Here is an 11,065-nt window from a genome sequence, read left to right on the forward strand (position 1 = left end):
TCTTGTTGGTGACAGATTTATCTCTTCATGCTTGTTTTTTTTTTTTTTTCTTTCCCTTCTTGTCTTTCTCCTTTCTCTTACCCACGGGGTAGATATCACCCTACTGTTGCAATATAGATAGGTTTTTGTTATATATGTTGATCTTTCATGCTTCCGTTCAAAAAGATTTTGTCGGTATAGTCTCAAATCACACTTCCATTATTCTTGATTATAATATTAAGTTCCAAGAAAGAGATATATTTAGATTTGAAGCATGGTAGTCAAAAGAACAGAGTCTTGATCATATAACCGGCAAAAAATCAGAGGTTGTGCAAGTACAGCTGCTAAGTGAGTGGAAAATCTATGAAGGGTTTTGACACCAAGGGAAGCTTTTGCACAATGTAGAGTTGCCTAACAAAAAACAAGAATCCAATAATTTATCACCTGCTGGGCTTGACACCAGGGAGGTTTTGAAGGAGTCCTCGGACGATCTTTATGCGAAAGAGGGGCGCCTATAATAGTGTCAAAGGTGTAGAACATGTGGTCAACAGAGGGAGATTGCAATACCTCCTCTTTTTTTTTTTTTCCCCCCATAATATTACTTCTAACAGAAAAGAAAGACTTAATCTAATTAATCGCTTCTTTGGTTGATGAGGACGTCGAAATTACGTTAGGAGTGATATTGCCTCAAGACGTCATACTTTCTTTGAGATGTTTTTGGCTCCACAAGTAACCGGATACCGTCCGTCAACTAGAATATCCTCTGTGGCTCACCTTTGGTGGTCTTTGGGACCCTCAATTCTCCTCAGAAGGAATCTGTTCTCTCCCTTTGTCTAGAGATATTGGAACTTAGTAGAAGATGATCTCCTGCTCTTGTTGAAGATATTCATAAGGATGCTCTTAATCTATCAGGGATTAATTTTGTATATATTACTCCTGTTGCGGATTGTACCTCAATCTCGACTGTCATATCCTCGACTCTAATGGAACTATAGGAGATGGATGCTTATCAGATCGTAAATATACGACAGATATGAAGATTACCTGGCACGACCTATTGAATTAGCAGCAGTTCCTACTACTCAGCCCAATCTTGATTCTTCTTGTCTTGGATGACCTGTTATAGCTGGTACATGACCGACCAATCTCAAATAATCTAGGTTCAATATGTGCTCCACGGTCTCTAGAACCTGGCCTAGATGATCCATTATAGACCGTCGGTAGCGAGCTAAGGTTCTTGTTGCTAGATTCATTTCTCTTTCAAATTGAAAAAGTCGAGATAGAATGGAATTCCTGCATGGTCAAGTCTTTGTAAAAAAAAAAATATCTCATCGAATCAATCTACACACCAAATCCGAAAAGCTACCCAGTCTCTGAAATGGATACGACTCCAACTCCTCCTTATAAATAAAGGAGCTCTGGGACCTTCAAAGTAATCTCTCGACTCCTATTCTCTTTCTCTCATTGTTTTTCCATCTTCTAATTTGAGCATCGGAGGGTTTTTATCGAAGAATTTTCTTTGGCCACATCTACCTCAGCAGTGGTATTCACCTTGGCCACATCTACCTCAGCAGTCGACATCAGTGGGGAAATCAAGACAACTGTCATTTCGGATAAAATGACTTTCTTAGGTTTGAGATCTTAGATCGATCCCTTTTTTGAATCTTTTATCATAAAAAAATTCAGACTAATCAATTAACAAAATTTCTTCAAGTGGATGATTCACAATTAGCAATTGTAAAAGGTCAGTCAATTATTGGGAACTTCCAAGTGCTCATTAAATTTTTGACTGCTACAAACGATCAACAAAGAGAGGCAGAGAGGAGGATACGGATGAATGGATGGAGAGGAGGGGGGGGAGTGGGTGGGTTGCTTACGTGTGTCCATAGTAAAATATGAATTAACGTCCCATTTGGGTTGCTTAGGTGTGCCATGTGTTATTAGTAAAATATGAATAAAAAATGTTAATGCCATACAAAATGTCCATCGGGCCTACAATGATTAATTTAATAACTGTAATTACGTGTTTGGGAATAAATTTTGCAAGCCGCACCATTTTTTTTTTTTTTTGTTGACGGTGGACAAGACGATGCGGGCGTTCCGACCATTTATTTTCGCGCGAATCTGCAGGTCTTCAATGGGCCCCAATGTCGGCGAGCCCTTCCTAGCCATCCAGCCAAGCATTCCACTTTGAATATGTTTTTAGCGATCAGGTTGAAGACTTCATGGCGAAAGTTCGCTTTACTTTCCCGCTTGGGCCACTTTGTCCGGTGTCTTGTTCTGGTAGGGGACCGAGTACGACATGATGTAGCTAAAAGAGCGTTAGAGTTTTCAATTTTATTCCTATTCGACTGCAATTTTAATAAAAAATTTAAAACTTTATTTAAATATAGTTTAATAAATCAGGAAAAAAAAAAAGACATGATCACAGCTCAATTGGTGGTCAGAGTTGAATCATGATATCATAATCATATAATAAATATTTTTATATATTAATTAATTATATATATAAAAATATTTAAATATTATAAAAAATTAAATGAGCGTGCCAATATTTGTGTAAAAACTTTCTCATCCTTAAAATGCCTTTTTATCTACAATACCTCTATAATAATTTAAATAACTTTTACAAGGATTAGGACCATATGGCCCGTACGGGCAATAACCACGGAGGGGATTGGTGGAAAGATCGAAGTTGGGCATCCTTTTAAAATCTCGGACTCCCATTCGTGGCTCAAGGATTTCTAAAATATATGTAGTTTAGAAATTATATTTTTGTCTGGATGACGTTCCATGATCTATTGTTACCAAATTTCTGCCCGGCATGCGCTGATGAACAGTCCTTTTGTATTGTTGGGACAAATAAGAAAATTCTCACCGGATAAAGAAATAAGTGGTCCGTCAATCGAATTTACGAACGGATCAGTATATACCAAGTTGGAAATTGTCATTAGGACCTAGAGATTTGCTTCTGACCCAAATTTGATACCAACTCATACGTCTATGGCTCAGGCACAGGCCCAAACATAGAACTACGAGGTTTGAGGTCTGAGGTTGGGTGTGTATAGTAAGTGAACTTGACCTAGATCCAATCTTTCATGATCACGTCCAGGTTGCATTTTTTGCATGAAAAAATATTTGATTTTTTTTCATGATCTCAACCATTGGATTATATTTTGCATAACTTCAAAAGCAAACGTCACCTTTGTGATCTATATTATGGATTGAAGGAAGTGCTTCATTAGGCTTTGCAAGCCGTGCGAAGTGCAATCCAATTTTTGAGGCTACAAAAATAAAGATCAATCATTCTTTTGCATAGAAGATACAACCAAAATCCTCCATGATCATGAATAGAGATATTTATATGAGCCCTACTTTGTTCCTCGCCGATGGAGCCATCCTAATAGTGACATTTGTTTGACTTGAAGATATTTATAACCTGAATGTCATGAGTCTGAAATGTAGAAAGTAGGAAACAGCCTCTGCATGTAGAGGTAAGATACATGTATCTAACCCTACTTGGACCTAGCAACGATAGCCTTATGCATAGGGATACCCTACTTAATTTTCTATACATAATTTAGCCATTATGCGTGCAGTATTCTATTTCTATGTGAATCATTAATGTATTGCAACATTTGAGTTGTAGCCTAGTTTATGAATCCAAAATTCTAGACTACCCTTGGATTGGATCCAAATACTCTTTTCTTTTTCTTCTTTCCTTTTTTTTTTTTCCCTAAACAAGCCCGATTTGTAGAATCCTGAACCAATTGAAGAATTCTGTCTGTATTCTTACTTGCACAGTGCTAAGGGGACCTATTAGATATGAAACAAGTTACATGTATTTCTGTTGATTGGTTAACCGGAGGTTGACCTGCAATATTGGTCCCTCAAAGTTTCAAAATGCAACATTATAGCAATTGCAACAGCTTTTGTAGTAAATATGGACCACTGATTTTTTTTTCATTATATAGCAAGATGGTCCAACGTATTATTAGATCAAACTGCTTTCTTGCTTTTTTTCTTCCTTTTTTTTTTGAAGGCTAAGGTCTGAAACAAAAATTATCTTGAAAGATCAGCACAAAAACCAGCCAAAAAATTCTTCACTGAAACATCAAGGCACTGAGATAGCTCAGGTCGGTCTCACATCTCGACATCTTATTGCAGTTACTGTATATTATATGGTTTGGCTGCTTCTATATTAACGCCAACGAAGAGAGGTTAGATTCTTGTTAGGGACCTTGAGAAGGATTCTCATAAATGGTGAGGGAGGACCATAGAAATTCTCAAATTTTTTTTTAAATTTTTAAAATATAATTTTTTATCATTTAATAATATATATTTTTTTTTTCTCTTTGTCCCTCACTGCCAGCTGCATCACCGTCCTTTTTGTCACAATAACAATAACAACAACAATAATAAATTTTTTATTACAAAAAAATTTAAAAAAATATTTTTATTTTTTATTTTGATAAAATTATAAAAAAATTTAAAAATTAAATATAAATTAATTTAAAAAATTTACATTTGTACCATTGAAGTTATTTTTAGCCTACACTTTAACCTACACCGTTAGCCAAATCGTTAATCTTAAATGGACCCAAATACGATATTAGATTAAATTTATAAATTGATCAAAATAACTTTGAATTAGAGATCTAATGCCTAGGTTCTTATGGCTCCAAGGCCATGCTCCTTGGATTGGGCAAGGAAGAATTTTTCTCTAAGAAGACGGTGGCAGAGGTGGAATCTCATCCTTCTAGCTGACTTCGTCTCATCTTATAGATACAGAGGAGTTCTCCTCATCCTTCCTGCCATCTTCTTCTCATTATTCATCATAATCATTACAAGTACAATGGAAGCTCGCTAGAGATGTTTGCTGCCGGCGAGATCTGCCTTCTCGTCACTTTCTAGAACCGGCACGATGATGCCAAAGACCAAACTGGACACAGCTTCCACGGCATAAATCACCTGATGGATAGCTGAGACCTTGCCGTGCGGGGTATCGATCCACGTGAGAGATTAGCTAACTCGCTTATCAAGTCATTAATGGCATGCCTTGAGGACTGATCTTGTTTGATGATGGCCTCATGGGCGTGGTGGAGGGAGTCCAAGGAGGAGGAGGGGGAGGAGAGGAGGTCAAGGGCGAAGCATAGGAGTCGGTGGCGGCAGAGACGGTCGATGTGGTTAGCAACGGTGATGTCGAAGTCGAGGTGGGCAGCAATGGTCGCATGGTGGGGGGGGCAATGGCAACGGTGAATGGGAAATTGACCGTCTGGGAGAAATAAGAGAGAGGAACCAAGAACGATGAATTGGAGATGGGGAGGAGGGAAAGGAGGTGGGAGATGAGGGCTTGGTTGAAGGAGAGTAGAGCAGGTAGAGGGTGAAGCAGAGGAGGAGTTGGCAATGGCAGAAGAGGTTGTGGACGGTGATGGCGATGTCGAAGCCAGAGTGGACGGTGATGGCGGCCTGGTCAAAGCCGGAGAGGGAGGGCAGTGGCGGTGAGGGCTAGCAAATTGACCGCCCAGGAGAACCAAGAAAGAGGAATTGAGAATTGTGAATTGTAGATGGAGAGGAGGGAACAAAGGCGAGCGACGAGGGCATGGTCGAAGGGGAGGGACGGAGAGGGAGATGGGATAGAGTTCTTGAAAGGGAAGAAGAGGAGAAGGAAGAAAGATCGGTATCACGAGGAGAATACCGGGGGTATTATCGTTTATTCACATTATATAAATAATTTGACTGGCATCGTTAATTTGTCTGGATGTAAGTGTAGATTTTTCAACTGGATGCAAGTATAATGGGGAAAAAAAAAAACCTCATGAGGAATTTTTGTAGTTTAATCTTCTATTTTTTTAAAAAAAATAACAACAACGATTTTTTTATTATTTTTTATTTTTATTGATAGAATCAAAGCGGTGAACAAAATAACTTTGGGCCAAATAACCGGCAAATTAAATCCTACGGCCCAGTGACCAGCAGATACAAGCTTCGAGAGCCGACAAACTTTTCTGCCTAAACTCCATCGGCTCTACTTCCGGTACTCTTCTCCTCCCCCTCCATCTCCTCTCCGTTGCACACAGCCTGTTTGGATGCTTCCTACTCCTTAGCGCCACTTTTCCCCTCCTCCCTCTCCACAGTTTCATCTGCACTGGCCTGAGCTCGTTTGGATGCTTCGTCCTCCTTAGCTCCACTTTTCTCCCCGTCCCCCTCCACCTCCACCTCCACATTTTCCTCTGTACTGGCCTCAGCTTGTTTGGATGCTTCCTCCTCCTTGGCTTTGTTCATCGCCAGGATCAAATTCTCAAGACACGAGGCTGCATTATCGTCCACTGACTTCCGCATCAGGTTCTCCGCCACATCCGCCGGGGTAATCTTCACCTCCTCCATCAGGTCCCGAATGGTGTCGAATAGAGGGTGCGACTCGACGTCCAGATAGTTCCTGGCCAGCACCTTAAATGCCTCGAAGCAGCAGTACGACATCTCGATGTGCTTGTCCATCCGTCCCCTCCTGATCAGTGCCGGGTCCAGCTTCTCTATGTGGTTGGTCGTGAATACTATCAGCCTCTCTCCGCCGCAGGCCGACCAGAGCCCGTCGATGAAGTTGAGAAGCCCGGATAGAGTCACCTTGCTGCTCTCCTCTTCTTCTGGTGGCAGTTTCTTCTTCTTTTCGCTCTTATCTTCCTCTTTCTTGCTTTTCTGCTTCCTCTTACCCGTGAGGTCTAGCGAGCAGTCGATGTCCTCGATGACTATAATGGACTTGCTCTTCGTCTCGATGAACAGCTTCCGCAGCTCGATGTTGTTCTTGACGGTCGTCAGCTCCAAATCGTAGACGTCGTAGTCCAGGAAATTAGCCATCGCAGAAATCATCGTGGATTTGCCGGTGCCAGGGGGGCCGTAGAGGAGGTATCCCCTCTTCCAGGCCTTGCCGATCTTGGCGTAGTAGTCCTTCCCCTTGCGGAACGCGTCGAGATCTTTCATGATCTCCCGCTTCTTCCCGGGGTCCATGGCGAGGGTTTCGAAGCTGGACGGGTGCTCGAACACCACATGGCTCCACACCGTGCTGCTGGGGTTGTTGCTGTATAGCTTCCGCCGCCGGTTCCGGATACCGACCTCGCGCCCCTCTTCTAACACATGGCTGAGATAGGAATCGAGGACGAGCTGGCGGTTACTTTTGTGGAAGGTGAGCTTGTAGGACCTCTTCTCTTCTTGAGTGGGGTGGAAGGAGAGGACTTGGGTTCGAGGGGTGGACTTGGAGGAGGAGGACCACCAAAACTTGGTGCCGCCGAATTCGTCGGTGACCTCCTCATGGTCGTCCATGCTGAGGACGAGTTTGGTGCTGTCCTTGCCGAGATCGGCCTTGAGCTTGCGGGCGCGCTGCGAGCAAGAGGCGCTGAGATAGGCCTCGACGGCGGCGTAGGCCTCGCTGCGCTTCATGCGCTCGCCAGTGTACTCTGGGATTTTGATCTGGACGTAGGGGTAGGTGAAGGATGTGAGCTTGCGGCTGTATTTGGCGATGATGGTTTCAAGGTGGAAGGGGAAGAATTGGCGGATGACCGCCCAGAGGAACATGAAGCTCGCGAGGGTGGAGCCCAGGCTTGCCCATTGCTCACGCATCTCTCTCTCTCTCTGGATGGGGAGTATCAGGCGAAGCCTGATCGGATGCCAGACAGAGGGTTTATAGTGGGCAAGGGTTTCACACTGTTTTGAGTCGTGGCTGACTCGACTTGCTTTCTACCAAAGTCTACACATTGGCACTAAAAAAAGTATACATACAAAAATTATTATAATGATCCATACAAGTTATTAACTAGTATCAATCATAATATTTAAAGAAAAGAAAGAAATTTTATAATCCAAGCCGGCAGCAATAAAGGGCGTAGTCCAAAAAATCCACGATCAAATTTGGTAGGAGTGAAATACTTACCTGCAGCCCCAACAAAGCAGCTGAGACGATGGGGTAGTCAAAAAGGGCGTCGTCAAAAAAATCCACGATCAAATTTGGTGGGAGTGAAATACTTACCTGCAGGTCCAACAAAGCAGATGAGACGATGGGGCACTCGAGACGTACCACCACGATCCATCATGTGTAATTAAGCTAGAGCTTTGGAAGTGAAGAGGAAAGTAGCTCCTGTCAAATGTACTATTATGTCACTTATCAAACTTTATGCATCCCATCCATCGATGTAAGTTTTTATTGTCAAGTATGTTTTGTTTTCTTATTTGGTGGTTAAGTTTTTATTGCGCGTATGCTTTGTATTCAACGGAAAGGTACTCTCCAACTTCAACTTAACTTTAAGACGGCAAACCCTAAAATCTTCGAGCTCTATCTCTCTTTCCCTCCACTTCTTCAACCATCCCTCTCCGATTGCCGCCCCGCGGCCCAAGCTTGGAGCTAGCCCGCCACTGCCAAAATTCTGATATTTTTGTCCAAGACGATAATTGGTATAAAGCATTACAGTGATAAGCAAGAGCTATAGTTATATTAAATATTAGATGTTGCATAAAATTTTGATATTGAACATTAGTTCCTCTCTTACTTCTAGGTCTGGACCATCACAAATCTTGGAGCATATGTGTTGTGGATCTCCACTTCGGTCTCAACTGGATACATCCTCGGCACCAGCCGAACTATGGAAGATGGGTATTAATCAGATCATGTATGCGCCATAGATCCGAAGGTTGCTGAACACACCGTATCGAACTGATAGCGGCTATTCTTGATTATCAGTTCTTACTAAGGATCTCATTTCGGCTCCGGACAAGCTATTTCAGATTGGCCATAACCGAACTATAGTCGAAAGACCACCGTTGATGGAATCCAGTTCTTCAACGAATTGAGAAAGTCCAGATAAGAAGGATTCTTTCACGATCGAGCCTCCTACAAAAGAAAATAATCTCTCCGAATTCTCCGAATTAATCTATACATCAAATCCGAAAAGTAATCAAGATTTCGAGACATATACCACTCTAATTCCTCTCCTATAAATGAGGGGATATTGAGACCTTCAAAGTAAGCTCTCGACTCTCACTCTCTCTTTCTCATTGTTCTCCATCTCCTGACTTAAGTATTGGAGGATCTTCATCAGAGAGCACCTTGGTGAAGATTTTTTGCAGGTATTCGGGCAGAGCTCTAGCGACAACATCATTTCGACCATCCTCATCTCGGCCAGTCCAACCTCAGGTGCGGAGATCAGGAACAACAACGTGCACCATGGATAATGCGCAATCAGGAATTTATGAAATACCAGGACTAATGTGGCGTGTTATCCACCGTTGGATTTGGGTTGTCTATCTGGACGTGGTCTAGACAATAATTTCTCTATTCACTTGCTATTAGGTACCAGAAGGCTACACACTGATATGTAACCTGCTTCAATGGGTAGCCACATCTATGCAATCTTTTTTTTTCATTTTAGTAAGACGGTTGCTTCATACAATCCTTATGTGAATACAATCCAAAAGATTAGAAACAAAGATGTCTCTGAATGACAGAGGCAAAACAGAAATATCAACCCAAATTAACTCCACAGAAATGGTAAGCAACAAACGAGGTCATTCAGTTTACTGTACTGTTCGCCTCACGATAAATGTGGTTCATATGAGAGCGGCATCCCCGAAGCAAGCTCTAGATATCGCGTACCAGGGGATGAGAAGTCACCGCACGTTTTCGAATTCCTTGAAGCCAAGTCACCATAGCCCTCGAGCCCCCTCCACCACTAGTTGGTCAACCCCAAAGATCATCCTCGCATAAATAATACCTTCCTAGGCCACCTTCAGCTATGTAGCAAGCATTGTGGTCTCCACCAGTCAGACATCTCTAACCATAATAAATGGACAGTCAGGGCCTCATATCACAAAATATTATCACCTCTCCCATCGGTGATACTATCATAAAAGTTGATCTCAAGGAAGATCGGGGGTGAGGGCTCCAGTGAAAAATTCATTGGTTGGGTCAGATAAACCACATCATTTTTGGATCAATTAAATCCAATGATCGATACATCAAAAAGTTTAGGTGTACTGACAAGAACAGTCAATCCTAAATCTCTTAACAATGGCGACAATATCTTTAGGTAAAGATGCTGAGTCTCTGTTTTTTAAAAAAAAATTCGGTAAAGGAGACTAAGTCTCCTAAATCGTCGAGTCTTCTGATAGCTAGGGATGGCATCGAGCCGGATTCAGGATGGATTCCTAACTATCCAAACCCAAACCCAACTACTCAATAAACTATCTAAATCCAGCCCAAACACTACCAGGACTCGATTTTTTTTGTCCAAACTCATCTCAATCAGATATCGGATAATTCGGGTTTATCCGGATCGAACCTAATTGAGCCATATTGAGCATTTTTTTTCATTTCTTTTAATTCTAAAGCTATATTATCATTTCATAAATCATACTTATCTTAAATAAATAAAATTTCAAAACACTTAATTTCATATTTAATTAAAATAAAATTTAAACTGAAAAAATAAATATCCAAAAATAAATAAAAATATCCAAAAGAGAGCAGAACAACCAATATCTAGAAATAAAATCTCAATCAAATTAATAAAAGATAAAAATAATAACAAAAATAATAACAAAAATGAAGTATGGACGGTAGAAAAGATCAAAAACACCATCTGGTTGTCCATCCTTGAGAAAATAGAAGAGGTTGAAAAGATTAAAAATACTTCAAATGGAATCTAATTAATAACCGACGGACGGTGGGTTTATGGCTGACGGATGGTCAGCTGTGAAAAGAATAGCGGACGGATTGCAGACTGACGATGATATTACTACTGACCAACGAAAGGGACGATGGGATGATTGGTGGATGGTGGTGTGGATATGGTCGATTGACCGTGTGGGACTATGGGGAGGAGGATTTGATTTGTCATTTTGTGCTTTGTGCTTTGTACTTGTAAGGCGATGGCTAAAAAGAATAAGAGAAGGAGAGAAAAAGGTGAATGAATGAATGAATAAATTAGTATTTAATAATTAATAAATGATAATTGATAAAATATATTTAATATAATATATATATATTAAAATATTAAAATAGTTCGGATTGGGTTCAGATTAAAAATTAAGTCGGATGTAT

The 11,065-nt window shown here is 41.1% G+C and overlaps 1 protein-coding gene across 1 annotated transcript; it reads right to left on the bottom strand.

Annotated features, from left to right (window-relative positions):
• Positions 1 to 5,841: 5,841 nt before the first annotated feature.
• On the bottom strand, positions 5,842 to 7,651 carry LOC105054205 (AAA-ATPase ASD, mitochondrial). The gene has a single exon (XM_029267694.2). It carries the CDS (start codon positions 7,591 to 7,593, stop codon positions 6,076 to 6,078), a length of 1,518 nt encoding a protein of 505 aa, XP_029123527.2. The 5' UTR covers positions 7,594 to 7,651; the 3' UTR covers positions 5,842 to 6,075.
• Positions 7,652 to 11,065: the final 3,414 nt, after the last annotated feature.

The sequence above is a fragment of the Elaeis guineensis genome, chromosome 2 (assembly GCF_000442705.2).
Source record: "Elaeis guineensis isolate ETL-2024a chromosome 2, EG11, whole genome shotgun sequence".
NCBI lineage: Eukaryota > Viridiplantae > Streptophyta > Magnoliopsida > Arecales > Arecaceae > Elaeis > Elaeis guineensis.